The sequence below is a fragment of the Aspergillus candidus genome, assembly GCF_002847045.1.
Source record: "Aspergillus candidus strain CBS 102.13 unplaced genomic scaffold BDW47scaffold_28, whole genome shotgun sequence".
NCBI classification, from domain to species: Eukaryota; Fungi; Ascomycota; class Eurotiomycetes; order Eurotiales; family Aspergillaceae; genus Aspergillus; species Aspergillus candidus.
The window spans coordinates 116,437-140,421 of record NW_020194033.1 but is presented as its reverse complement, the minus strand read 5'-3'; the positions used below and the strand labels follow the sequence as shown (position 1 = coordinate 140,421).

At 54.8% G+C, this 23,985-nt stretch overlaps 14 protein-coding genes across 14 annotated transcripts; 7 read left to right on the top strand and 7 right to left on the bottom strand.

Annotated features, from left to right (window-relative positions):
- Positions 1–147: 147 nt before the first annotated feature.
- plyC (polysaccharide lyase family 1 protein) lies at positions 148–2,712 on the bottom strand (the record flags this gene model as incomplete). Its single annotated transcript, XM_024816554.1, has 6 exons — positions 148–587; positions 660–880; positions 1,300–1,540; positions 1,596–1,853; positions 1,910–2,262; positions 2,351–2,712. The coding sequence occupies 6 exons, from the start codon at positions 2,710–2,712 to the stop codon at positions 148–150; spliced, it is 1,875 nt and encodes a 624-aa protein (XP_024671267.1).
- A 436-nt stretch (positions 2,713–3,148) lies between these two features.
- On the bottom strand, positions 3,149–5,708 carry BDW47DRAFT_107199 (prephenate dehydrogenase (NADP(+))). Its single transcript, XM_024812946.1, has 7 exons — positions 5,440–5,708; positions 4,921–4,981; positions 4,754–4,865; positions 4,528–4,676; positions 3,838–4,437; positions 3,621–3,752; positions 3,149–3,543 (listed from the first exon to the last, which is right to left on the bottom strand). The coding sequence occupies exons 1-7, from the start codon at positions 5,535–5,537 to the stop codon at positions 3,385–3,387; spliced, it is 1,311 nt and encodes a 436-aa protein (XP_024671266.1). The 5' UTR covers positions 5,538–5,708; the 3' UTR covers positions 3,149–3,384.
- Positions 5,709–5,967: 259 nt separating this feature from the next.
- BDW47DRAFT_38876 (cytochrome P450) lies at positions 5,968–8,018 on the top strand. Its single transcript, XM_024818894.1, has 2 exons — positions 5,968–6,327; positions 6,389–8,018. The coding sequence occupies exons 1-2, from the start codon at positions 6,074–6,076 to the stop codon at positions 7,860–7,862; spliced, it is 1,728 nt and encodes a 575-aa protein (XP_024671265.1). The 5' UTR covers positions 5,968–6,073; the 3' UTR covers positions 7,863–8,018.
- Positions 8,019–8,173: 155 nt separating this feature from the next.
- capA (adenylate cyclase-binding protein) lies at positions 8,174–10,041 on the bottom strand (the record flags this gene model as incomplete). Its single annotated transcript, XM_024815170.1, has 4 exons — positions 8,174–9,170; positions 9,227–9,528; positions 9,591–9,867; positions 9,995–10,041. The coding sequence occupies 4 exons, from the start codon at positions 10,039–10,041 to the stop codon at positions 8,174–8,176; spliced, it is 1,623 nt and encodes a 540-aa protein (XP_024671264.1).
- Positions 10,042–10,425: 384 nt separating this feature from the next.
- Positions 10,426–11,279, top strand: BDW47DRAFT_107186 (EMI1 family protein). The gene has a single exon (XM_024812945.1). It carries the CDS (start codon positions 10,472–10,474, stop codon positions 11,111–11,113), a length of 642 nt encoding a protein of 213 aa, XP_024671263.1. The 5' UTR covers positions 10,426–10,471; the 3' UTR covers positions 11,114–11,279.
- A 351-nt stretch (positions 11,280–11,630) lies between these two features.
- BDW47DRAFT_126450 (Erg28 family protein) lies at positions 11,631–12,198 on the top strand (the record flags this gene model as incomplete). Its single annotated transcript, XM_024816553.1, has 2 exons — positions 11,631–11,693; positions 11,839–12,198. The coding sequence occupies 2 exons, from the start codon at positions 11,631–11,633 to the stop codon at positions 12,196–12,198; spliced, it is 423 nt and encodes a 140-aa protein (XP_024671262.1).
- Positions 12,199–12,283: 85 nt separating this feature from the next.
- BDW47DRAFT_38850 (UDP-glucose:hexose-1-phosphate uridylyltransferase) lies at positions 12,284–13,859 on the bottom strand. Its single transcript, XM_024818893.1, has 4 exons — positions 13,633–13,859; positions 13,356–13,540; positions 12,533–13,298; positions 12,284–12,475 (listed from the first exon to the last, which is right to left on the bottom strand). The coding sequence occupies exons 1-4, from the start codon at positions 13,731–13,733 to the stop codon at positions 12,370–12,372; spliced, it is 1,158 nt and encodes a 385-aa protein (XP_024671261.1). The 5' UTR covers positions 13,734–13,859; the 3' UTR covers positions 12,284–12,369.
- Positions 13,860–14,203: 344 nt separating this feature from the next.
- BDW47DRAFT_107182 (mitochondrial inner membrane protease ATP23) lies at positions 14,204–15,135 on the bottom strand. Its single transcript, XM_024812944.1, has 3 exons — positions 14,906–15,135; positions 14,572–14,831; positions 14,204–14,492 (listed from the first exon to the last, which is right to left on the bottom strand). Exons 1-3 carry the CDS (start codon positions 15,123–15,125, stop codon positions 14,265–14,267), a joined length of 708 nt encoding a protein of 235 aa, XP_024671260.1. The 5' UTR covers positions 15,126–15,135; the 3' UTR covers positions 14,204–14,264.
- Positions 15,136–15,301: 166 nt separating this feature from the next.
- BDW47DRAFT_38822 (glutamate 5-kinase) lies at positions 15,302–17,146 on the top strand. Its single transcript, XM_024818892.1, has 5 exons — positions 15,302–15,465; positions 15,542–15,729; positions 15,786–15,896; positions 15,953–16,048; positions 16,104–17,146. The coding sequence occupies exons 1-5, from the start codon at positions 15,417–15,419 to the stop codon at positions 16,926–16,928; spliced, it is 1,269 nt and encodes a 422-aa protein (XP_024671259.1). The 5' UTR covers positions 15,302–15,416; the 3' UTR covers positions 16,929–17,146.
- Positions 17,147–17,516: 370 nt separating this feature from the next.
- On the bottom strand, positions 17,517–18,829 carry BDW47DRAFT_118118 (uncharacterized protein; the record flags this gene model as incomplete). The annotated part of the gene is made up of 3 exons (XM_024815169.1): positions 17,517–18,034; positions 18,130–18,691; positions 18,764–18,829. The coding sequence occupies 3 exons, from the start codon at positions 18,827–18,829 to the stop codon at positions 17,517–17,519; spliced, it is 1,146 nt and encodes a 381-aa protein (XP_024671258.1).
- Positions 18,830–20,454: 1,625 nt separating this feature from the next.
- Positions 20,455–21,374, top strand: BDW47DRAFT_107177 (uncharacterized protein). Its single transcript, XM_024812943.1, has one exon. It carries the CDS (start codon positions 20,597–20,599, stop codon positions 20,933–20,935), a length of 339 nt encoding a protein of 112 aa, XP_024671257.1. The 5' UTR covers positions 20,455–20,596; the 3' UTR covers positions 20,936–21,374.
- BDW47DRAFT_38816 (uncharacterized protein) lies at positions 20,900–21,595 on the top strand. The gene has a single exon (XM_024818891.1). It carries the CDS (start codon positions 21,004–21,006, stop codon positions 21,400–21,402), a length of 399 nt encoding a protein of 132 aa, XP_024671256.1. The 5' UTR covers positions 20,900–21,003; the 3' UTR covers positions 21,403–21,595.
- Positions 21,596–21,649: 54 nt separating this feature from the next.
- Positions 21,650–22,713, top strand: BDW47DRAFT_38798 (DNA-binding protein). The gene is made up of 4 exons (XM_024818888.1): positions 21,650–21,900; positions 21,978–22,087; positions 22,162–22,172; positions 22,261–22,713. Exons 1-4 carry the CDS (start codon positions 21,877–21,879, stop codon positions 22,542–22,544), a joined length of 429 nt encoding a protein of 142 aa, XP_024671255.1. The 5' UTR covers positions 21,650–21,876; the 3' UTR covers positions 22,545–22,713.
- coq4 (ubiquinone biosynthesis protein COQ4) lies at positions 22,713–23,866 on the bottom strand. The gene is made up of 2 exons (XM_024818890.1): positions 23,593–23,866; positions 22,713–23,528 (listed from the first exon to the last, which is right to left on the bottom strand). Exons 1-2 carry the CDS (start codon positions 23,807–23,809, stop codon positions 22,882–22,884), a joined length of 864 nt encoding a protein of 287 aa, XP_024671254.1. The 5' UTR covers positions 23,810–23,866; the 3' UTR covers positions 22,713–22,881.
- Between the last annotated feature and the right edge of the window lie 119 nt (positions 23,867–23,985).

The window sequence follows — 23,985 nt, the reverse complement described above, 5'->3', positions numbered from 1 at the left end:
ATGTCTAACATGTTCTTATCACTCTCTAGGATACTATTCTCTCAATAATATCACAGAAATATGCACTGCATCAATGACAATCATGCGGGTGTATCTGCCACTATTCATGTGAAATCATACTATGAAATCATCCTAGAGAAACAATGTCTACTGCCTCTTCCCCTTCGCGGCCTTCTGCCTCAACTTCCTCTTTTCCTCCCAACGCAGCCACCCCGCCTCCGCCAAATCCTCACTCACCACCAAATCCCTCAACCGCACCAACCGGGCAATTCCCATCTCCAACCCCCACTCGATCCATCCCCGTTCCCGCAGAAAGGAAGTCACCGCGAACCAGCCCACAGCGCACACTACACCAGCCGTCGACCCGACAAGGACCTGCCTCAGGGTATGGTAATTCAAGTAGATCCGACTGGCAGCGACAGCGACGGCACCAACCGCAAGCACCGCCAGCACCACCATACGCACCGCCAAATGCGACGTCGCGCCGGGCGTATGCCGCACAATCAGAAAGAGCGTCAGATACACGCCGAAGAAAGTCATGAACTGCGCGTGTGACGAGGGCATCCCGTAGCCTTTGCCGTACATTTCTACCGGCCGTTAGTTTCTTTCGTTTTTTGACGCCGGTTCACCTGACCTGGGAAAAGATCATGTAGACATACGCTGCGGCCGCTCTTCCTTGATGATCCGCTTGAGAATAAAGTTCAGCGCCTCGCATCCCATTTGGCCCACGAACATAAGGAGCACTTCCACCTCGCGTGTGGCCCATACCAGCGTCACATAGATGACGCACAGGGCCTGCGGAACAAGCGCGAGCCACGCTGACAGAAAAGACAGGCGATCATCAGGGTTCTGGGATGGTGGGGTCAGTTCTGGTGATGTGCTAGGTTTAGAGGGCCGCATACATAGTTGACGTGAGTTAGAGAGAGCGATGCCAGCCGTGTTTCCTCCATGACGGCTCGCTGTATCCCAAGCGTTTTTCTGCCTTTCTTTCTTTTCGGACTCTCCTTCAGGGAGACAAAGAATCGAGGTTGGTGATGGTCGAGCGTTCGTTTGTCGTTGCTGCAGGTCATGTGATAGGCGGGTTGTTGTTTGGTGTGTTTGTCTGGCGTGCATCTCTTTCTCTCGTCTCGGTCGATCTTTTCCTTTTTCTCTCTTTCTCTCTTCTCGATATACTCTTCCCCGGAGATTACTTTGAATAACGATCGTATTCTCTAGAGTCAGGATGTACAACTCGATTATGATACAACTCAATCATGGTATGACGACTCCACTAGCGAGTTTGCCCATACTTCTACATACGTATACCCGCTACTGTCCAGCTCCATCGAATCATGCTTGTTAGGATCAGTCCCCAGCTCCTTCTCCGCATCATCCGGAATCCCATCGCCATCCGTATCAACAGTGGCACTACCCCCGTCCAGATCCCCTGGACCTCCCATGGTGGCTTCGTCGGAGATCAACTCACCCTCTTTGCCCCAGGTTTTGACCTGCGCGATCAACTGCGTATCAACACCGTCTCGGACTTTGGAGGCCCCCGCGTCTGCATCCTCTCAGCTTAGGTTGCTCGAAAGGCAAGGAAAATGGAAGCTACTTACGCTCCGTGATGTAGGTCACCGCCTCATCGGGAGTCATGGTAAATGCCACTTCCGGGTAGTCGTGCTTGGTCGCGACGAGATCCATGCCGCCGTAGTTGGCAGCCGAGGCGTCGAGCTCGCTGCCGTTCAGCGTTCCGTCCCTGTCGGAGTCATAGAAGTTGGTCTTCACATAGCCGTGGAACTCTGCGTTTCCCCGAGTGAAGGCCGTGACGCTCGTGGATGGGCCGCTAATGAAGTAGTTGCCGATGATGTTGGCATCTGCCATGTCATAAGCATTTAGTTGCATGTTCATAACGTTTTCAAGTACAACATACAGGAAGCGCCGCTGGAATCGCCGGCGATATAACCACCTCCGCCGCCCCAGTTATACACGACGTTGTTGGTGAACTCGTTGACGCCCTTCACCTTTGGATTGCGGGTTTTGTTATCGATGTACAGGTTGCGCAAGAGCGAGACACCACCGTCCGTCTGCATAAGGCCACCGCAGGAATGTGTCTCCAAGCCCTGGGAGATGATGCTGTTCTGCACAGTGATGTTGGCTGCCTCCCCGTTGATAGAGAAGGTCTCGTCACGGCCCCAGGAAACCGACACGTGGTCGAAGATCATGTTGTTTCCTTCGGCGATCCCCATGGCGTCTTTCCCTGACGTGCCTCCTTTGCCCATGCGACTGTACAGTTGTCAGTGCAGGGAATTTCAGTTGGCTCCGCTCCCCTCTAGTCTAGACGCTTGTTCACAGGGATGCAATACACACGTACATTCGTATATACCGAACGATGGCCTCGTCGGCGTTCGAAAATGACCATCCATCCCCGTACACCGTTATCCCGTCGCCCGGTGCCGTCTGCCCGAGGATGGTCACGCGGCTGGAAACAACCATCCGGTCCTCAATTTTGATGACGCCGCCGACGGAGAAGACGATGACGCGGTCTGGCTGCGAGACGCCATCGCGAAGAGAGCCTTCTCCAGAATCATCGAGGTTGGACACCACGTAGACTGAACCCTCGCGGCCGCCGATCGCGTTGGCACCGAACCCTTCTGCGCCGGGGAAGGCGACCAAGGCGGAGACAGACTGGAGGATGACAAAGAGGCTAAGTGCCAGGGAAATCTGTATCTGCATTTTTGGCGGACTGGGACAAAAGCTGGTCAAGTCCCACAGGATACTCGTCTTTGAAGCATACGGTACATAATTTATAGAAATAGACGGTGACGGAGTTGGCTGAGACCGCCAAGCTGATAGCTGATTGTTGCAGAAATTAAAGCTCCGTCAGTTTCAGTGGGCGATCACTGCGTTTCAGTATTAGTATGGGGCACCCAGAGCGTCCTGAAAAAGTCCACCTATCATGGTGATCGGTGATGGGGTGTTTAAGGTGGAGGTTGATCAAATCATGGTATTGACTAACGGAGAAATTTACAGGGATCGCGTGCTACTTGAGAGGTCATCTTAAGTTGACTCTTTCGTTGGATAATCACCTCTAGTGCTGCATGTGAAGAATGCAGGTTACTAGATACCAATTGCAAAAGCATGTAGAAGCAAGCAGTACTGAGATTGTCCCGCCATAAAGGCATTTGCATTGAATTGATTGACATACAGGTCAACGTTGGGCCCCCCGCCATCCGACTCCAGCATACCAAATGCGAGCAGACTCACGAGATACCCGGTCTGATCGCAACCCGCGTGGACTAGGAATCTAGGCAATGGCGCAGCCGACCTTGCCCCGACGTACATTATTTAGATAGCTTCAACATTATTCTAGCCCTCCACGCGTCCTTCTCCTACGGCGAGGCAATCTCAAGGTCCTCCGCTGGTGGTCTTCTCGAGGATAGTCTTCATCATTTCGTTGCCAAGCTTGACAGCCTCGGGGAATCGAGGAGCGAAGTACTCCTGGATCCGCTCGAATCGGTCACGGTAGGACTCAAAGTCGCCAAAGGACACACAGTCGGACCACGCCTATAGATGATCAGCCATGACAAAATCCTCTTGGGAGAGATCGCACAAGGCGGGAAAGGCGAATTCAGTGAACCTACCCGAGCCGCGAACGTGAATTCCAAATCGTCCGACCTGAAATGGCGGTCGTCGATCGCAGTGTCCAGGGCTTCCTCTAGAAGGTCGGGACTGCGGAACAGGTATTCAGTGACACCCAGCCAGAGACGGAATAGCTGATGCGCACAACCCATCGGTTAGTTACTATGGTCGCGAGCTCAAATGTCATCGGGTGGGGATAGCCAACACAGGACCACATACAGGAGTCGAGCATATCATGTGGTCATAGGGCACGATACCGAGCTTCGACCAGCAGTCGACAATAGCAAGCAAACTAAGGTGGCTGTTCTGACGCTGCTCCTCGCGAGGCTGATTAGAAAGCGAGTAGCGGTCCAAGACGTCGTCTTTCAACAGCAAGTCCTGTCGCGTAGTGCCCGCTCGGAAGACGGCCTCTCCAGCGGCCTTCACCCGGCTCTTGAGCTCATCCCGACGACCCTGAATCATGAGCTTGTACAGCTCAGTGACAGACTCGGCATAGGTGCGAATCTGCCGCTTCGCGGCCGGGTTGAGGATGGCTAGCCCGGCGTAGACGTGCCACTTGTTGGAGTAGATGCGCAGGGTGATATTGATCTTGACGTTCTCGATGCCGCCGACCCAGCGGCCGAATTCCCAAGGGAAGCAGGCGTTGGCCTGCCAGGCGGTGCCCATGCTCAGGAAGGCGGCGTGCGTGACGGCCTGGGTGTCGGCCGTGATGCGGTCGTGCATCTCGCCGGTAAGGTAGACATATTCGGAGCCGAAGCACGAGAGGACCTCTTCGACTGTGTGGAGGCTCTCGTCCGAGGCGCGGTGTTTGATCAGAACCTGCAACCCTCGTTACCATGTAGCCGTCAGATGGGGCCCATGAAGATGGTACGAATCATCATGATGGATCAATCAAGGCACGTATCATACCAGCGGTTGGCCGTTCGGGTTGACGTTAGGGCCGTGCAGTGAGTGGCAGGAGACAACTTCTACATCCGGGGGGAGGTGTTTATCGAAGGCTGCCAGCTCGGGGGCCTTGCACGAGGTTTGGCCGCCGACGATCGCACCGAGCTTGGTCGCTTTGCAGACAGACGCACAAGTCAGACAGGCTGATAGCAGGTAGACGATGGGGGTTTCCCTGGCCAAGGAAACATACATGGGCCGTACTCGGCTACTACCCTGTCGATCACACCTGCTTCTACACTGTAAATAATATAATCGCTAACCCTTGAAACCAGGTGCCCATTGGGAAGGATGGTGACACCACTCTATGAATACTATAAGTTGAGGGACAGCGTTGGCTGCGAGTTCCAATGCACGTACGAGGGAATCGAATTCGGTTTTAAGAGACTCATAGACGTCTGCTTTGTCACATGCATTTATCCTTGGAAAAAGTAGCTGGGGTTAGTATATCTATTCGGTTCTATCGTGTATAGCAAAAAATGCGATTATGTGAGAGCAAAGCAAAGCAACCTAGAAGTGATCCAGTTAGCACAGGTCCAACAGAAACACCGTGTGAAATGATCCAATGAATATCAAGGATATGAAGTTCAGACACAAGAAAAATAAGGTAGCTTGTAAGTTACATCATCGACGATCCGGGCGTTCTCATCCGACCAGAAAGGCGTTTGAGACCCCCGGACCATGCTCGAGCCAAATGCACTCTAGTCATCATAAAAAAGGTCGACACAAGACGTGTCGGGGCAGTGGGCAAGGGGAAAGAATCACAATAGAAAAGAAGGGTATCTTACCTGTTACCAAAATCGCAAAAGCTGGTGTCGAAAAAAAAGAAACAAACCAACAAAATCGAATGCATCAGGGATCGCGTGCGAAGAGATTTACCTCCACCCTGCCCGGCTAAGCCGCTGGGCATACATTTTGCCCATGTCGCCCATGCCGATGATGCCAATCGAGGCCGTCTCCTTGTTGAATTTGACCATCTTGTCCAGCTACGACCGAAGTCGAGGGCCGTTCAGGTTCAGAGAATCCACAGAGGGAAGAAACCAGTCGAATTGAAGCAAACACGCACACCAATATGAGCTTCACTCTCGATCCAAGCCCGGAAAGAAAGCAAAGTCAAGTCGAGAGAATGGGAGGGTTGTGGGAGGAAGATGAAAAAGGTTGCAGAAGCGACGCCGAAAGAGAATTTTTAAACTGATTTGGTCGTGACTCTCGGGCCGACTCCGATCCCGAGAGCTAGAGCCCCACCTGCATAACTGGGATAGATGACTCAGCAACACAACCCCACTGGTGTGTACGGCTCACGTAAGCGGTCTGGATCGTCGTGTTTCCAGCTTCACAGCTTCATCTCTCTCTTCTCTCTTCTCTCTCCTCTTGAGACCATTGTCAATTGCTCTATGGTCCTGATTCTCTGTCGAAAGATCAATACGTCATAGATACACCCACAGTTGCATCGTGGGGATCGGAACACATGATCCATATATAATCCGTCCTGTTTTTGCGCCTGACACCCCCAATGGAGAGCTCTCCTGAGTCGGGGCTATTAAGCCACCTCCAGAATAACCTGTCGGAGCTAGGATGGCCCGGACTGCTGGCAATCTTGGTGGGTTCTTGCATCGTGACACGGATACTCACGGGGATCTGGAGCAATGGGCCCAAGGTGGAGGAGGGTCAACCGCGACGGGTTCGGACGACCCCGTACTGGTTTCCATGGCTAGGACACGGCCTTTCGTTCGTCTGGAATCATGTCCGCTTGCTTACCAAAGCTAGGTTGGTTGCAATGCGCATGAAGCTCAATTAGGGTGTACAGCAGGGCTAATCATCCCCGCAGAGACTCCATGGGAGAACCAGTGGTGGGCATCAAGTTAGGAGGGACGAAGCACAGCGTGCTGGTCTCTCCATCCGTGGCCAAATCGGCCTTGTCCTCCCCAAACACCTCATCCACGGCCGTGATCAACTACGCGCTGAAGACGGTCTTTGGGGACCGCGGACCTGTCCAAAAATCGAGCGCCTCGAACCCCCACCTGCTGCAGCTGCTGCACCACAACATCCCCGACCTTTTCAGCCGGGAGCCCTACGTGACGGAGATCTCCAACGCCGTGTGCCGTCTCATCGAGCGTGAAACGCCCAACCTGGTGACCTTCAACTGGAGTCCCGTGGACCAGACCCCGTGGGAGCGGACCTGCGACGTCGACCTCCTCGAAGGCACCGATAAGCCCACGTGCGAAACGAACCTGTTCGCCCTCATCCGCAACCATCTCGGCCACATCACCACGACCACCATCATGGGCTACGCCGTCCTCGAAAACTTCCCCAACCTCCTCCCCGACCTCTGGAAGCTCAACGACCAGTTCGTGCCCCTCTCCATGGGCCTCCCCCGCTGGGTGCTCCCCGGCACCTCCGCCGCCAGCGTCGCGCGAGCCCGCCTCCTCGACACCCTCACCGTCTACCACCAAGCCTTCGTCGCATGGGACGACGGCGCCGACCCCGGCGTCAAATTCCGCGACCTGGACGACATCTCCGAACCGATCAAGGAGCGCGCACGCGCCCTGAAAGCCGCAGGCCTATCCCCTTCAGCCAGCGCCCCAGCCCACCTCTCCCTCCTCTGGGCCATGAACGCCAACTCCCCCAACATCGTCTTCTGGCTCCTCCTCCACCTCTACACCAACCCGACCCTTCTCGCCGACATCCGCGCCGAGATCGCCCCCTTCGCCAAAGCCCACCGCCCCACCCCAGCCGAAACAGGCTTCCCCTTCGTCGAAGCCGCCCGCATCGCCCTCGACACAGACAACCTCCTCGAGTCCTGCCCACTCCTCCGCGCCTCCGTCTCCGAAACCCTCCGCCTCGACCTCGCCGCCCTCTCCTTCCGCACCCTCACCGCAGACCTCACCGTCACCGAATCCCCCGAAGACGCCGCCCTCGCCGGCCGCGCCAAACCCCTCACCTACCTCATCCCCGAGGGAGAGAGCATCCTCGTCCCCCACGGCGTCCTCCACACCGACCCCCAGCACTTCTCCAACCCAACCCAGTTCGACCCCCTCCGCTTCATCCAGACGGATCCCGACACGGGCAAGCTGCGCGCTGCGCGCGACCCGATCAGTCCGTTCGGCGCGGGCGTGTCTGCCTGCAAGGGCCGCGTCTTCGCCGAGAGGGAGATCCTCTCTTACACCGCGGCGATCATCAGTCTGTGGGACTTGCAGCCTGCGGGTGGGGGCGGCGTGTGGAAGATCCCGGGCCATAAGCAGTCTAGTGCGGCTTATTTGCCCACGAGGGATGTGCGGGTGCGGTTGACTGCGCGGGTTTAGGTTAGTATACCGACTATATAACTACGGAAGTTAGTAAGCATGGGTGGAGTTTTGAATTGATTACTATTGCAATGTTCATTTATGTTGGGACGTTCGATTGATAAATTGTTTTTTATAGATTGTTGTTTTCAGGTCGATACTACTGCTTGGGTGATTCCATTTTAGATGGATGAGTTTGGTCGGTTGGTCAACTGTGCAGTCAATTCAGGATCTATCTACAAGCCTTGCTACATACAAAACCATCCATCGCGGACATGAACCTCTACGGTCTGTTTATATTGGCAATATAGTGACTATCAGGCGAGGGAGCTTCAGCCAGCGTGTTCGACGATCTCGCTGACGAGAACGCCGTCCTTGACGTAGGTCTTGATCTGTTCCGGGAGCGGACACTCCTTGGTGTCGTCGTCGGTGCCCTCCTTGGGAGGGAGCATGACGTTGATAGCGGAGCATTTGCTAGAGAAGACCTCTGTGTTCAGGCTCTGGTGGCCGAGGTAGACGACGGCGCCGTCGACCTGGTCGAGCAAAAGGGTGGGGACAACGCCGTCGATCTGGAGCGCGAACTTGGGGCACTTGATGATGTCGAGGCTGCTGACGAGGGAGTCCACGATGAGGGAGAGCCCCGTGCAGTTGTCGATGGAGATGGCGTTGGCCTTGCTGGAGACCTTGATGATGATGTTGTTGCAGCGCGAGATGAGGATGGAGTGGTTCTGCTGCGCGGGGATCTCGACGATCTCGCCGGGCGAGAGGGGCCCGTCGAAATTCTCCACGAGCCACTTGGTGCCCTCGAGGTCCTTGCGGGGCGGCTTGCGGCCGCGCATGCTCTGCGGCTTGGGCTTCTTGTCGGGCGCCGGGGAGCGCGAGCGGGCCGCGCTGCTTGACGCCTCCGACGCGGGCACCAGCGAGCTCGCGCGCAGGTTGGGGTTCTTGTGTGTCATCTGCGACTTGTCGACCTTGCGGAGACCCGCCGTGACGGCGTCTCCCTGGTTCAGCTGGTCGAACACGGCGGCCATGTCCGGCCCCGAAGAGGCGGCGGGCGGCGGGGGGACGCCCGGGGGAGGGGGTGGTGGCGGAGCGCCTCCGGCGGGCACGTTCAGCTGCGGGACGGGAGGAGGGGGAGGAGGCGGCGGGGCCGCGCCGCCAGCGCCAGCGCCGGTACCGGCTGCCTTCACCTCACGCAAAGCATCCTGTGTGTCCAACCCGTTCTGGTCATTCCACGTCAGACCCTGGGGGTAGTGCTTGCGCAGGTAAGCGGCGAGCGACTTGAAGATCTGGTAGTAAGCTTGAATATATTGCACATGGGTGCGGTCCCTAGTTGGCGGTCATTAGCTCTCAGCCGCCCCCATCACCGTAGCCGGAATACCCACTTCTCCTTGTATTCCTTCAGGACTTTGTTTCCGTAGTATTGGATGGCACCGACGATCTCGCTGACGAAGTCGGCGGGCTTGTATTCGAAGAACCAACCCAGGCCCACAATGCCTTCGGAGACGGCGCTCAGATGGTCGAAAAGGGGCGATGCCCGGTTGGACTCGCGGACATTGTTGATGGCGTCGGAGGCATTGTGGAGCTCCGTCATGAGCTCCGTGGGCTGCACGGTGGGCTTCTTGGCCTTGGTCGCAAAGAAGAGGTACGTCCGTTCGGCCTGGAAAGCGCGCAACACGGCTTTGGACTGGAAGAGGATCAGTCACCATGCCCCTGAGAACCCCCAACGTACATCCGTGGCGATCTTACCTGTTCCTCCACCAAGCCCCCAATCTTTTCTCCCAGCGCGACGTAGTTCCCGACCTCATCGTGGATCAATGCGTCGAAGTCCTGGATCTGGGGAGGGACCGCGGCAGTGGCGGGCTCAGCAGGGGCGGCGGGGAGAGGAGCGGGCGGCGGAGGGGGCGGCGGTGTATGCTGGGTGGGGAGGGATTGCGGCGCGGCTTGGGCAGCGATGGTCTTGGGCGATGTGGGATCGTCCAGCCCCAAGGCCATATCCTCCAGACGGGAGGTTGCGGCCTCCAGCCTGTCAGGGGTCATACCATATTAGCGGTGATCGAGGGAGGTTGAGCCAGAATTTACTGGGCACTTTCCGCTGTATGATTGCAATCGTACAGCAGGGTAGTCTTTGCTCCAGCCAAAGAGAAACATACCGCTTAATGAGGGTGGTTAAATTATGCATATGGCCGCCGGTCGCCATCTTGATCAAGCAAGGAGGCAGAGCCAACCAAATCCACTTGACAGATGCAGATACAAGACAGGGGAGGAGACAAGGGTGCAGGTGGTCCAAAAAGGAACGGAGGAGGGTGGAGGAGCAGAGAGAGAAGCCCAACCAAATTGAAGGTGAAGTTGAAGTTAAAGACAAAGGAGAAGAAGCAGAAAGAAGAGGAAGAGGAGGAGGAGAGGGTGACTGAGGCGGCCAGGCGTCCAGGTGTCAAGGCCGAGAAATGACGATGCGACAAGCCTGAGGCAGCCCATGGCCCACATGGACCAAAATGGGCTTAGCGTAATGTACCGTACGGTACGGTACAGAACCGATTCCGATCCGACTCCGAATTCCTTCATTGACGCCGGTGATCCAACTGTCAACCTCAGTCTACATCAGCAGAACCTCAAAATTGCACATCAACATGGGCTGGCTCTGGAAGTCGTCCCCCTCTCCTCCCAAGGAGAATGCCATTCCTCCCGCCGCCAACGATGCGCCCCAACCACCACCGCAGGAACCCCGAGCCTTGACTCGCGACGAGCAAGCCGAAGCAGAATTCAAGCAACTCCTCGCGAGTCTAGAAAGTGACATCTCAGGGAAAGGACCAGCCCAATCGTCGTCATCAGCAGGAGACCAAGCCGCTGCCACGCCATCCGCCCCGTCGTCAACCACCGCGCCCTCGTCTTCTCCCTCCTCCATCGCCCCCGAATCTCTCTACCCAGACAGCATGTCCTGCCGCTCCGCATTCGACTACGCCTTCTTCTGCCAATCCTTCGGCGGACAGTTCGTCAACGTCTACCGCTACGGGGAACTGCGATCCTGCAGCGAACACTGGGATAACTTCTGGCACTGCATGAAGACGCGCACGTTCTCGGACCCTGAGCGCCAGAAGGCCGTCCGGGAACATTACCGGAAGAAGGCGATGAAGTATCGGACGGGGCCGAGCAGCGAGGATGTCTGGGACATGCGCATGCAGCCGGTGCGGGACGCTTTCCAGGGGGACTTTGCGGCTTTGGAGCGGGAGATGAAGCTGGAGGAGGAGGAGGCTGCACGGAAGGCTGCTTGATTTGGTTTATTCGTGTTATGTTGTGGGTTCTGTCTGATTTCTGGTTTTGATGGCTGTGGATTAGATACCTTGCCCTTTGTGGGAGTTCTTGTATAATATTTGATGTCACCTCTCTGTACAGTATGATTGATGTCTGGCTCATGAAAGTCATAAATTTACGCGTGGAGTTTGCTCTTCTGGGTAGGGTACAGTGGTGCCTTGCTACCATGATTGAGTACTGGGATACTCAGATCGCAAAGAATCATTGTACGCTGTTTATAAAACCGACTCGATTACTCGTAGTTAGCAAATCTAATTCTAGATAATTGTCCAGAATACATTGCTTGTCGGTCACCAACATAGAGACCCGTAAATCATATACTAAATCCAGCCGCGGCCCCTAAACACACCACCCGCAAATCATCCCATCCAGCTTTCTCTCTCTCTCTTCCCCCCCTCTCCAATTGAAATACTCAGTCCACAACAACGATACTCCCAACTCCAATTACCTCTCTCCAACAACCTCGATTCACCCATCATGGCCGATCTTCTCGCCTACCTCCCTCCCTTCGAAGGTCTTCTCCCCAAATGGCTCTTCCTGGTCAGTTCCGTTCCGTCCCAATCCGCCCCCTCACACCCCAAACAGGAAAAAAAAAACAACCAACCCCTAAACAAGAAAGAAAGAAAGAAAAAATCCGAACAAGAATAACAAAAACACAACTAACCCCAAAATCCAACATATACAGGTCTCCGTAATCTCCTCCGCAAACAGCATCCAAGCCTACCGCTCCGACGCCTACTCCGCCGAGCTCTACAACGGCCGCTCCAAGCCCGACGGCCACCCCTTCACGAACCCGCTGTCATCGCGCACCTTCGCTACCTGGACCTTCCTGTCGGGCGTGATCCGCATGTACGCCGCCTACAACATCACCAACTCCGTGTCGTACGATCTGGCCGCGTGGTCGTTTGGGATCGCGCTGTTCCATTTCCTGGGCGAGTGGGTGAGCGGAACGGCGCAGTTGAAGGGTCGTTTCGTTAGTCCGATGATTGTGGCGTCGTCGACGCTGACGTGGATGGTGACGCAGCGGGAGTGGTATTTGGCTTAGTTGGTTTGGGGATATTGGGTGTCGTGTTTGTTTGTTTGTTTAGTCCGTGTGGAGTGGCTACGTATGATATCTCGGGGGGAGGAACAGAAAATGGAAGAGAAAAGGTTGGTAGAATCAGATAAAAGCTCTCTCTCTCCCTTCTCGTGTCAACATACGGACTTCGGAAATCCATCAGTGGTTCATCTTCTTGCGGTACAGCTCTCCACCACAGGCCCGTAGTCTGGCGGCCGCCTGCTCGGGCGTGATGTCACGCTGGGGCTCGCCCATCATCTCATACCTACATCATGTCAGCGACCTTCTCGGAAGGGGAAAGAAATGTGCAGAATATACGCACCCAACCAGGAACTTCCGCACCGTGGCGCTGCGCAGCAACGGGGGATAAAAGTGCAGATGCAGATAAGACGACTCGACCTCCTCCTCAGTACCATCGAGCGGCGCCTGGTGGATACCCATGCTGTAGGGAAAGTACGTCTCGAAGAGGTTATCGTAGCGACGGGTCGTCTCGGCGATAGCCTCCGCCAGCAGGGTCTTCTCGTCGGCATTCAGATCGACCAGGGCGCGCTTGTGCTGCTTGCTGACGATCATGGTCTCGAACGGCCACACGGCCCACCAGGGGCAGACGACGAGGAAAGCGGCGTTCTCAAACACCACGCGCTCCTGCTTTTTGCTTTCCAGGGCCGCGTACGCCTCCAGCATGTGCTTGCCGCCGTGCGCGGCCCGGTACTTCTGCAGCTGCTCCAGCTCCATGGCGGGCTCTTCGGGCAGCGAGCTGGTGGTCCAGACCTGGCCGTGCGGGTGCGGGTTCGAGCAGCCCATGGCGGCGCCCTTGTTCTCGAAGATCTGCATGTACCGGTATTGCTCCTTGGGCTTGTCGAGGCTGGTGGTCGGCGCGTTCGGGGGGAGGGTCGTGGCGGGCGCGACGACGGCGAGCGGCGACTTGGGCGACAGGTGCGCGGTGTAGATCTCGGTCCAGGCGTCAATGACGGGGACGATCTCCGCGGGGGTGAGGTCCGCCAGGGTGAGGTTGTGGGCCGGGGAGAAGGTGAGCACGTAGCACTTTCCCGTCACGGGCTCGGCCTTGAGGAAGAACGATTCCACTTCTATGGTTGCGAGATGTTAGCGCGGGGGCGGGACATGATCCCATCGCGGAAACACACCGTCTGCATTCTCCGGGTTATAGGGCGCCTGCTCCTCTTTGACCGCGCTATAGTCGTTGACGAAGACGAACGTCTTGTCGTACTTTGGGTTCGAGTCGCCTTGCGCGCGCTTGTTTCCGGGACACAGGTAACAGGCGGGATCGTAGCTGGAGAGGGTGGTCTTGGAGGGACCCTCCTGCTGGCCTCTGCATCCATTTGTCAGTTGCTCACCTCGGATCTCGTTTCTTCACGGGGTAGTAGTTGATCGAAATAGTGCTGCGCTGGATTCTGGACTCACTGCCAAGGACGCTTGGTGCGGTGGGGAGAGACAAGGATATGAGATCCGCGGAGAGGATTGAACCTCCGGTGGGAGATGTCATCCAGGACGTTTTCAACCATCTTGGGCGGTAGACAGGAAAAGCTGGACGGGATACACGACTGTCAGGAATGTGGAAGAAAGAAGAGAAAACAAAGGGAAAAGATGGCGGGGTTGGACCGGGCGGGGCAGGAATCCGCGGGGTGAAACATCGGCTTCGGCACCCCATCGGACTCCGGAAACCCACACCGGTCGGCATGGGGTTTATTGGGATCGCCGGGAGAGTCGATGGGATTGATCTTCAAATGCAATGCATTTCCAATGGATCATAAATTTTGTCATATACGATAACACCATATCTAATCATGCCTTCTGGAGCATCGTGTTGGCCATTTTCAATGGTCATCCCCGGCATTGACGGCATCACGGCTACCCGAGTGGCATCCCGAGCCGAGAATATCACCCAGCCAATCTCAAGCGTAGGGTGGTGTGCATCATGTCTGATCAGAAGTATAATACATTTCTAAAAGTGTACCTGATACAGACATCAACCGGAGTGGAAAAGTGTCATATGTACACCGTCGAAAAAGAAAGAAAATTAAAAAGACATGGTATCATCGATAGATCTCGTCAAATGGCCGCGTGTCCCGGAAACAGCTGTCCCAAACCTCGTTCACCACCTTGGTCGCATGCGCCTCGTCCTTGCAGGTCGGTCGCGCCCGTACCGACAAGATCGCCCGTCGTCGCACACACTCCTGATGCTGTTGGGTGAATTTCCACTGTCCTCGCCGGAAAAACTCTCGCGCCCATCGACATTCTCCGCTGAGGGAACTGGCCCGGATCTATGGCTCTGGTTAGCAAAGAACAAAAAACCCCAGATCCAACAAGACCGTTGGAGGAGTGGGGGCATAGAACACTGACCTCCGTACACGCAGCATGGCGTAGGTTATCCGTCCAGTTCACCTTGAACCGCAAATGGTCATAGGCATGCACCATCTCGTGGGCCATCGTGTCCTCCAGATGTCCCTGGTCCTTCATTTCGTTGGCGCAGATGCGGATGCCGTACTCCGGGTCGAAACCACCGGCTTGTCGATTCGTGCATCGACGGCAGTAGATGTTGTGGCTGGAAAGGTCACCGCCGAGTTGCTTGATGCTGTCGCTCATGTACCGGACGACGGGGCCTAATTCCATAGAGATTAGTCCACGTCTCCCAGAAAAGTCAACGCAGACGCGTAATCTCAAGAGTCAGACTCACTGTACTGCAACAAATAATCTCGCTGGTCTTCACAACGCTTGCAATCCGCCGCCTCGTTGCGGATGTCTCGCGCGACACGAAACTGCTCCTTTCCTTCATCGGTCATCTTCCCCGACATGATCGCGAAGATATTCCGCCATTGCGTCCACGAATCATCCCCAGGGGTATACCCGGTATCTCCGGGCTTCTCCGTCGGCGAAGGAGACTGCGAATCTGGCATCCTGTCGAAATTCTGGGCAGTTGGCGCAGTGAGTTGAAATCAGGACGTGAAGCGCAACCATCGGGTTCGCCGAATCTCTCCGCGGAGGGCGGTGTGGACGGGCAGAACCAGGAGGACTAAACTGGTCTCGGAAATAGTTGGACATCCCACTAGACGATGACTCGATCGATCGAGAGCGTCGGTTCGCTTTTCTCTTGGGTTCTCGAGAAGACTCTTGGACAGGAAGTCACTAGTGTTTTTGTTTGGGACGCAATTTATTGATGTGGTTGGGCTATCCCAGTCCACTCTACAATGACCACCACGATGGCTTCAAAGCCTCTCACTATCGTCATCAAGCTAGGTGCGGGGAGTCGGACTATGGCCTCAATGATCCCAGGATTGTTTGGCTGACCGTGATTTCTTTTCTCTTGGTTCAGGCACGAGTTCGATTGTCGACGAAAAGACGCATGAGCCCATCCTGTCGATCCTGACCTTGATCGTCGAAACCGCAGCGAAACTCCGTCGCGAGGGCCACCATGTAGTTCTCGTCTCGTCCGGCGCTGTGGGAGTGGGGTTACGGAGAATGGACATCGATGAACGTCCGAAGAACCTGCCCCGCATACAGGTATAAGCCGCTGTTCAGAAATCGCAAATGGATTGAAACCAGCTAATGAACCCTAGGCCCTCGCAGCGGTGGGACAGTGCAGGCTCATGAGCCTGTGGGATGGTCTCTTTGCACATCTTCGGTTGCCAGTTGCCCAAATACTGTTGACCCGCAATGATATCGCCGATGTAGGCTGCCATATCTCCAGACGACAGTCCGCATGATGTGTCTAACCCGATTCTAGCGAACACAATACATCAACGCCCAAAACACATTTGCACAGCTGTTTGAAATGGGAGTGATCCCGATCGTCAACGAGAACGACACCTTGGCGGTTTCGGTAGGTGATCACGCTCCTTTGGCTTCTTCAATGATCTGACCCTCTATCTCCATAGGAAATCAAATTCGGCGATAACGACACCCTCTCAGCTATCACGGCCGCAATGGTCAAAGCCGATTATCTCTTTCTGATGACGGACGTCGACTGTCTCTATACCGCCAACCCCCGCAGCAACCCCGACGCGCGACCTATCGAGGTGGTGCACGACATTGCCTCCATTACAGCCGACGTATCCTCGGCCGGTTCGTCGCTAGGGACCGGAGGAATGAGCACCAAGATCGTAGCGGCTAGGCTCGGCATGAGCGCCGGCGTGACCACCGTGATCACCAAAAGTTCCAAACCGGGTAACATCCACGCGATCGTACAATACCTCCAGCAGATCGAGGGACACGACACGGACGCTTCCGCGGACACATCCTCCCCCGAGACCTCATCCTCAGAGCCTCTAACCGCCCCGCTTCACACGCGATTTATCGCGTCTGAACGCCCAATTCAATCGCGGTCCTTCTGGCTACTCCACGGCCTCACGCCCCACGGAACCCTGTACATCGACCAAGGCGCATACATCGCCCTCCAAAACAAAGCTAGCCTCCTTCCGGCCGGGGTCCTGCGCGTGGACGGTCATTTTGGCCAGCAAGAAGCGGTGCGTCTGGTCGTCGTCGGGAGAGTGTCGGCGGACTCCTTGAACGGCGACTTCCTCCACCATGACCAGGAGCCCAGAGAAGTCGGACGGGCTCTGGTCAACTACGGCAGTCTCGAGATCGACCGGATCAAAGGTCACCGCAGCACGCAGATCGGATCGCTCTTGGGCTATGCAGACAGTGAATATGTCGCGTTCCGAGAAAACATCTCATTCTTCCAGGCCGATGGGCACACCTGATAAGGGACACTTTCAGATGTGATACCAGTCAATCAACAAAAAAAAAAAAAAAGAGAGAGAGAGAGAGAAGGCACAAGGCCGCGGTTTGGCTATATATAACAAAGAGTAGTGTGATTGATTTGTGAGATTGCATGGTTTGAGACCGCGCCGCAGCGGTGCGTTGGCCTTGACTGATTGATTATACTATACTAGACGCACCAGCGATGCCCTATTGGTTTATACCCTGTTGTTGAATTTCAATTCCATTCTTGTCCAGTCTACACTCCTGTCCTCCCTCTACTCCATAACTACCGGCGAAACGCGTAAAAACAAACCCAGACAAGACCTCCTAAACTATGGCAGAGGACCCTAACACCCAATGGAAGTCCGGCGAAAAAAAAAAAAAAAAAAAAAAAGAAATCCAAAAACACAATGCACAAGTTGACAGTGATGGAAAACACAGCCAAAAACACGACAAACATCACTAACCACACCCTCCACGTGAGCAGCATCTCCACACAAGCCCATATGGCGACTTTATCCTCTTCTATCCGAGCTCCACAACTTCCCCAGTGTTTCCCCCCTTTTCTCTTCGAGGGGAAAAATGATTCAAGGATACATAGTCCTCTCTTGGGCCAATACTGACGCTTGGGCGCATACGAAAAACTCATCCCCTTGATCGGGATTCCTCCATTGCACACGAATACCTCCGCAAACAACAAGGAGAATGCGCATCCCCTCAACCGACTCATCGCCGAAAGCGGGCACGTGGTCATTGGCTCTCTTCACCATTCCAGACTCTTTGTTGAAGGTCTTTCCCAAGTCGGGCAGTTGGTAGAAATCGAAGTTCCCACGGAGGGACGAAATCCTAGCCCATTTCTCGGCTGACCAGCGGTAGATATCTGTTAGTCTCGAGTGCCTATTTTCCTCCGAAAATCCGCTGTCTGGTCTCAGGAGCCAGCACGCCGGCTCGCTGGCTATGAAGTCGGCCGCCCATTGTTCCACCTGCCGTGCGCGGCGCTCGACGTGGTGCTTTGCCCAGACCCCGGAGCGAACCTGACATGGCGGGATCCCGTTTGCCAGACGAGAAATGTCAGAGCGCAATAGCGAGGCATCGCCAGGGTCGGCTACATTACACCCACCGTGGGTTGAAGTTAGCAATCTGTCCGACGAGGATCGACTACTGTTGCTCAATGTTATAATGGCTGGAAGGCGCACTTACCTTCGATGAATCTGTCCAGCAGGTACTTGAGCCGCGGACCAAACGTTTCGTCTCCTTCTTCATCGTCCTGACCTTTCTTGCCGTCAAGGTACCAAAATGGATTGTCGTACATTTTGGTAACGATATCCTTCTCTATCAAAACACACAATAGGTATTTCGTAAAGTCCTTTTTGACGGAGAAGGGGAAACGGCTCAGCAGGGATTTCCAGGGTATCTGAACGCACCATCCGTCAAGACTACTGATGATTTTTTTTTTCTGGTCGTCCGACAAATGGTTCACGTCTTTGAGTTTTTCCACGCCAAAGTAATTTACCCATCGCCTTATAGCAATCTCGTTTCTGAGTTCACGCCCGATTTCATCGTTCCCCTTGGTCAACCATTCGCCGTTCTTTCTGTCCCACATATTGAATGGACAACCATGTCCAAAACGAATTATCGACAGTTCATCCGAGGTAAGAAGGGCGATTGCATCCTCTATTGGCCTAGGAGCTGGCTTGGTCTCCTCCGTGTCCTGCTCTGTCTTTTTGGCCTTCTGTTTGCGTGGGGGTGGCGAGGAGGATTTCTAGTATCGGCGATAGTCAATAAACCGACACGACAATCACAGCAATCTTCAAGAATGTTTCGCCGTGCTCACCTGAGCCTTGCGCTTGGTCCCTTTGGGAGCCTGGATCTTCTGTTTTGCCCCTTTTGTCTTTGCCATGGTTGAAAATACGTTGCCTGAAACAGGGGATGGTGTGCTAAGAATGAAAATGACAATGACACAAAAGCAGATGAATACAAGAAAAGTCTTCTTCTTGTTTTCTGGTTTCTTGTCGTGATGGTGAATAAGGGATACCGTAAGAGAGATGGTGAGGAGCGGAAGGAGAAGGAAAACAGAACATCAGAAAGGAAACACCTCAAAGGACAAAGAGACTTTATATGTTCCCGCCACCCGTGTCTTCCTTTTGAGCGTAGGAGCGGAGTTTCTTTGTTCAAACGGTCTTTATCCGACCTTTCTTGCTGGAAAACGAGACAGGCCGGCTACTTTGTTAACATCTTCGGGAGGCTGCAGTTCCATAGATGAGATGTAAAACAATAATCAAGACATCGCTCCATGATAATTCTGAAGATAGCTGAGACACAACTCATGGATCTGCCGAAAGTAACTCTATAAAGACTGCGATGTGCTTCCCTCGTCAACTTCATGTCTCCACCACTCACTGTATCTCTATTTTCTGCGCTTGTTAAGTAAATCATCCACAGGAGCGTACTAGCAACATGCAACGAGGCGCTGGACCCAGGCTGGTTTTGGCGGTTGATTACGGTACTACTTCAACAGGTCAGGTTCCCCGATATCGATGCCAAAATCCGGCGACTAACTGTTGTATGTTAGGGGTGGCGTATGCACTTGCTGACGGCTTGAAAGAGCGTCCAATTTTGACGCTTTCGGGGTGGCCTGGTAGTGAAAAAAGCAAAGGCAGGCGTCTGAAAGTCCCATCTCGCATTTCCTACCGACAAAGTCGCGAACTACCATGTGATTGGGGCTTTCGATGCCAGCCGGCTTCGGAGACTTATGCCTGGACAAAGCTTCTGTTAGGGGTTCAATACTCCTCAGAGCAGCGTTCCGACACAAATCCTTTGAACGATCCGATCTTGGAGAGAGTCATGGGGATGGGCATCCTGGAGCTGCCTGGCGAAAAAAGCGCCGTCGAAGTCATTGCAGATTTCCTTCGCCATGTAATTGAGTACGTGCTAACACAATTACCTGAATCCATTGCCAAGGATTGTCAGGTTATTGAAGGAATCGACTTCTGGATTACAGTGCCGGCCACCTGGTCCGCAGAACAAAGGTCCCTCATGAGGCACGCTACCCAAAGAGCGGGATTCCGGACAAGAGCCGAGGATAGGGTGTTTTTCTTATCGGAACCCGAGGCTGCAATGCATGCAGTCGCCTACTTGAATGGGGTGGAACTTCAGGTAAGGGTTCAGGATTGGGATGTTCAAGTACACACGCATCAGAGCGAGCTGACAACCACCTAGCCCGGTGATGGGGTGCTCGTTTGTGACTGTGGGGGTGGCACAGTGGTAGGTTGGCCCGTATACTCTACCTTCTTCCATCATGAGGAGGGCGTCTTCTCATCGGCCGTTCCCTAGGATGCCGCTTCTTTCCTTGTCACCGAATCCGAATCGCGGCCCTATTTCAAACGGCTTAGTGAAGACATTGGTATGTATGGCACCGACGATGCATGAACGCCTCCGTAGCTAAGGTCTTGATTATAGGTGTCAGATGCGGCGGCACGGATATTGAGGGTAGTTTCTATCGGTATCTGGAGGGAAATCAGGCTCGTTCTTTCCAGCGCCTGCCCATGAGCAATATATGTGCATGCGACAACCCGTTTACGGAATCAATGGAAAGGCTATTGGCACAGTATGACGGTCGTACGGGTGGCGGTCATTCGCTGCAATTGACACTCCGGACACAGCGGGAATGCACAATTCGCTACAATCTGACATCACGCCAATTCTTCCTCGACGAAAACGAGATCGGCGATCTCTTTGCTCGGACTTTGGAAAAGATCCATCGATTGGTGATATCCCAGATCGCAGAGGTGAACGAAAGATTTCGAAGGAGCGCTATCAATGTAAGCACTGCCTCGAGCGCTTTCTGGTTGCTCAGATGGGATTGAAGCTGATACCGAAGTCGTTCATACAGAAAGTCGTCATGGTAGGTGGGCTCAGCGCCTCGCCCTATCTTCAGATGAAGTTGAACCAAATCCTGGACGAGACTCCGGGAAATATTACCATGATAGTACCCCCCGAACCGTAAGACCACCGTGACTTCCCAATCCAACAATAGCCTTGGGAATCAGACTAATATGCATACTCCTCAGCGAAATGGCTGTTGCTCGTGGAGCGGCGGCTTGCGGGCTCCGAGGGCACGTTGCTCCAGAGTCCACATGCCAGCGACACATCGGTCTGGAACGACCCCACCCTGCAAGAGCCAGACTGGGAAGCATGGGACCATTGGACCCGGAAGTATGCTGGATGATTAGAAAGGTAACAGGTCCCACCTGCAGTTGTGATCAATTGGGGAAGCCTATGCAGCTTCATACTAACGGGGGTGGTGTTATGCCATTGCAGGGCGAACGGTTTTCGACCGATGTCTATGTCACTTCAATCATCCAACTGCCCTACCAGCCAACGTGGCCGCCTACCACGACACTTCGTATATACGATTGTGATCTTGATGCAGCACCAGATCAAGCAAGTTGCCCAGGTATGTATGATGCATGATGCTCTCTGTCAATCTCACACGTCCGCTGACCGATCATGCTTTCATCCAGGGGTCCGTTGTGTGGGCCAACTCGTCTGCAACTTCGGCGACGTAGACCTCAGCAAGCTTGTATTCGAGGCCGTTGGAGGACAGGGACTATATCATCTCCAGATCCGAGTCCATGCAGCGCTGACTATGACCGATGGGGCTGTGGAGTTCACCGCATATGCATTGGGGCAACAGATTGGACAGACGACGGTGGAGTAAGAAGAAAGAAGAAGAAAGTGGAGGGGATCCACTCCGATCACGTGTCCAGGCAGCAAGGCCCCAAGAAGTGATGCCTCAGGCGGTCAGGCTGGTGGGGTCAAGTCCGTCACGATCCCAGCATCGCTGGGTAAAATCCTCGGATTCCACTTGATCGCACCCCACTTGGCAGCTGGACCGTCAACGTTTCTTTGTTTGTTAGCTAGATTGTTGCAATTTGAACCAAAAATATGGCCGATGCAGAGCTTGAGGAGGTGAATCCCCTACGCTTGACCCCGTTATGCGTCTTAACGTCGCGGGTTGTTGAAGCTTCGTTTTAACCTCTGTACAGATAAGACGCGCCCGTCTTGCGCAGCTGCAGCAACAACAGGGCGGGCCCCGGGGCGGCGGCGGAGTTCCACGCGGGGGAGGTGGCGCTGAGGGTCAGGACGAGCAGAGAAAGTAGGTTATCCTCTTCCGACCACGGACCGTGAGGACGTACCAAGCCCCGTATCACTGACAGGCTATATACAAAGGCAAGCCGAAGGTATGTGACGATGAGTAGATTGCCCAACAGTCGCGAGAGAGACACCCACGGACAACTGAATCGCTTACCCCAAAACCACCGACTCCAGCTGAACGTCGCTCCGCCATCTTGAATCAAATCCTCGAACCCGAAGCCGCGGATCGCCTGGGCCGGATCCGACTCGTCAAGGAGTCGCGCGCGATGGATATCGAGAACCGACTCATCACGCTGGCGCAAACGGGTCAGCTTCGACAGAAGGTCTCCGAGGACCAGCTCAAACAGCTGCTCAACGCCGTGGCGGAGAACCAGCGCAAGGACGAAGAGGAGCACAAGATTGTGATCAACCGACGGAAGGGCGGCTGGGACGACGATGATGACTTGTTGGATCTGTGAACGTCGTGGCAGGTTGGATCATAATGAATGAATGATGTGATTTTAATTGGTTGTTTGATGATGCACCGTCACTGGATCTGTACTGTGTGCGTCTTGTACATCGCATGATGTGTGACAGCGAGCTGTTGAATACCGAGCTTTATATCTGCGCGTATTGACCAATCTACGTGCCTTGGTACACTGTCAACAGCTTCGCCTGGGTCAGCTGTATCTATACAAATACATTAACACTCCGTTGTTTCATATACATGCTCCCAAATATGAACCAACGCTTGCTCAGTTTGCTATAATACAGTGGGTCCTAAAAAAAAAGAGAGAGAGGGAAGAGGAGAATCGCCTACGCATGTTGGGCTAACTTCTCCTTCTCCCGCTTCTTCTGCTGCCGAATCATGCGTCGAATATCCCGCATATCCGGCGGTTGCTCGATCCCGAGCTCCGCGCGTAGCTCGCCGACATCCTTCTCCAGGATCTTTTCCCAGTAGACGTTGATAACCTCCTTACTCCCGAGTCCACTGCGCACCGCCCAGGGCAGATACAGCGAGAAGAGGCGCTCCCGCTCAGCAGGCTTGAGTCGCACAGCGGCGAACAGGCTCAGCCCCGTCATTGGGATCACCGTGTTCAGGAACTCAAACGCCTTGAGGGCCAGCTCGCCCTCCGCGAAGACCGGCAGCCCCGTCACGGCGTGGTAGAAGTCGTGACACTCGCGGTACCGCTGCATGACGTAGGCGCACTCTTCGTCGTCGATGTACTGTACGCTGTCGCGGGTGTCGGGCGAGACGCCTTCGCGGTCGAGCCAGGCGGCGTAGGTGCGTCCGACGGAGTTCTCGGGCAGGGAGCGGAGGTAGGGCAGACGGAGGGATTCGGAGGTGATGCGGGGACGGTCGCGCAGGATTTGTCGCCCGGTTTGGTCGGACAGCATCGCGTCGCGCAGTCGGTAAATAAAGTAGGGCGTGGCTGTCGCTTCGCCGCAGGTTGCTACTAGGTCTGGGACCGGCAGAAGCGGGTGGTTAGCTGGCGTTGTCTGTGGCTGGGGGAGGACTCGACATACCTGCTCTTCGGGGATTCAAGAGAGCTCCGACTGCAGATCCCACGGCCAGAGCACCCCGTTCGACAATCGACAGGGGGACATGGCCGGGGTAATTGGGTTGCGGGCGATTGAGGACGGAAAAAGGCCGCACGCGACCGCAGCTCAAGGCTATTGTTTGTGTTGGTGTCGTCAATTCTCTGACACGAAGTAGAGCTCCACTCCTCTTTAAGACCGACATGATGCGTCTGGGTGTATGGACAATCCCAACCTGGGAAGGGTGGAAACAAGACTGGGATGGAAGTGGTCCGATGTTGCTCGGAGACGGCGGGCCAAGATAGATAGGAATCTCCCCGATCGGCGCGGGTGGCGGTCATGCGATCCCGTACCGCGATGGACAGCTCTATACAGATATAC

Excerpts from the sequence above, each read along its gene's own strand:
- coq4 (XM_024818890.1), bottom strand. The coding sequence starts at position 23,809 with ATGTCGGTCTTAAAGAGGAGTGGAGCTCTACTTCGTGTCAGAGAATTG. Across the intron at positions 23,529-23,592 it reads CTTGAATCCCCGAAGAGCAG|ACCTAGTAGCAACCTGCGGC; the intron begins GTATGTCGAGTC and ends TGCCGGTCCCAG.
- BDW47DRAFT_38876 (XM_024818894.1), top strand. The coding sequence starts at position 6,074 with ATGGAGAGCTCTCCTGAGTCGGGGCTATTAAGCCACCTCCAGAATAAC. Across the intron at positions 6,328-6,388 it reads CGCTTGCTTACCAAAGCTAG|AGACTCCATGGGAGAACCAG; the intron begins GTTGGTTGCAAT and ends TCATCCCCGCAG.
- BDW47DRAFT_107199 (XM_024812946.1), bottom strand. The coding sequence starts at position 5,537 with ATGGTCAAATTCAACAAGGAGACGGCCTCGATTGGCATCATCGGCATG. Across the intron at positions 4,866-4,920 it reads AAACCGAATTCGATTCCCTC|AGTGGTGTCACCATCCTTCC; the intron begins GTACGTGCATTG and ends TAGTATTCATAG. Across the intron at positions 3,753-3,837 it reads ACATGATATGCTCGACTCCT|CTATTCCGTCTCTGGCTGGG; the intron begins GTATGTGGTCCT and ends TGTGCGCATCAG.
- BDW47DRAFT_38850 (XM_024818893.1), bottom strand. The coding sequence starts at position 13,733 with ATGGTTGAAAACGTCCTGGATGACATCTCCCACCGGAGGTTCAATCCT. Across the intron at positions 13,541-13,632 it reads CGCACCAAGCGTCCTTGGCA|AGGCCAGCAGGAGGGTCCCT; the intron begins GTGAGTCCAGAA and ends AAATGGATGCAG. Across the intron at positions 12,476-12,532 it reads GTGCGGAAGTTCCTGGTTGG|GTATGAGATGATGGGCGAGC; the intron begins GTGCGTATATTC and ends GACATGATGTAG.
- BDW47DRAFT_38822 (XM_024818892.1), top strand. The coding sequence starts at position 15,417 with ATGACCACCACGATGGCTTCAAAGCCTCTCACTATCGTCATCAAGCTA. Across the intron at positions 15,466-15,541 it reads CACTATCGTCATCAAGCTAG|GCACGAGTTCGATTGTCGAC; the intron begins GTGCGGGGAGTC and ends CTCTTGGTTCAG. Across the intron at positions 16,049-16,103 it reads ACGACACCTTGGCGGTTTCG|GAAATCAAATTCGGCGATAA; the intron begins GTAGGTGATCAC and ends CTATCTCCATAG.
- BDW47DRAFT_107186 (XM_024812945.1), top strand. The coding sequence starts at position 10,472 with ATGGGCTGGCTCTGGAAGTCGTCCCCCTCTCCTCCCAAGGAGAATGCC.
- BDW47DRAFT_38798 (XM_024818888.1), top strand. The coding sequence starts at position 21,877 with ATGGCCGATGCAGAGCTTGAGGAG. Across the intron at positions 21,901-21,977 it reads CCGATGCAGAGCTTGAGGAG|ATAAGACGCGCCCGTCTTGC; the intron begins GTGAATCCCCTA and ends ACCTCTGTACAG.
- BDW47DRAFT_107177 (XM_024812943.1), top strand. The coding sequence starts at position 20,597 with ATGCACAATTCGCTACAATCTGACATCACGCCAATTCTTCCTCGACGA.
- BDW47DRAFT_38816 (XM_024818891.1), top strand. The coding sequence starts at position 21,004 with ATGGCTGTTGCTCGTGGAGCGGCGGCTTGCGGGCTCCGAGGGCACGTT.
- BDW47DRAFT_107182 (XM_024812944.1), bottom strand. The coding sequence starts at position 15,125 with ATGCCAGATTCGCAGTCTCCTTCGCCGACGGAGAAGCCCGGAGATACC. Across the intron at positions 14,832-14,905 it reads AGATTATTTGTTGCAGTACA|GCCCCGTCGTCCGGTACATG; the intron begins GTGAGTCTGACT and ends CTATGGAATTAG. Across the intron at positions 14,493-14,571 it reads GCCATGCTGCGTGTACGGAG|ATCCGGGCCAGTTCCCTCAG; the intron begins GTCAGTGTTCTA and ends CCAGAGCCATAG.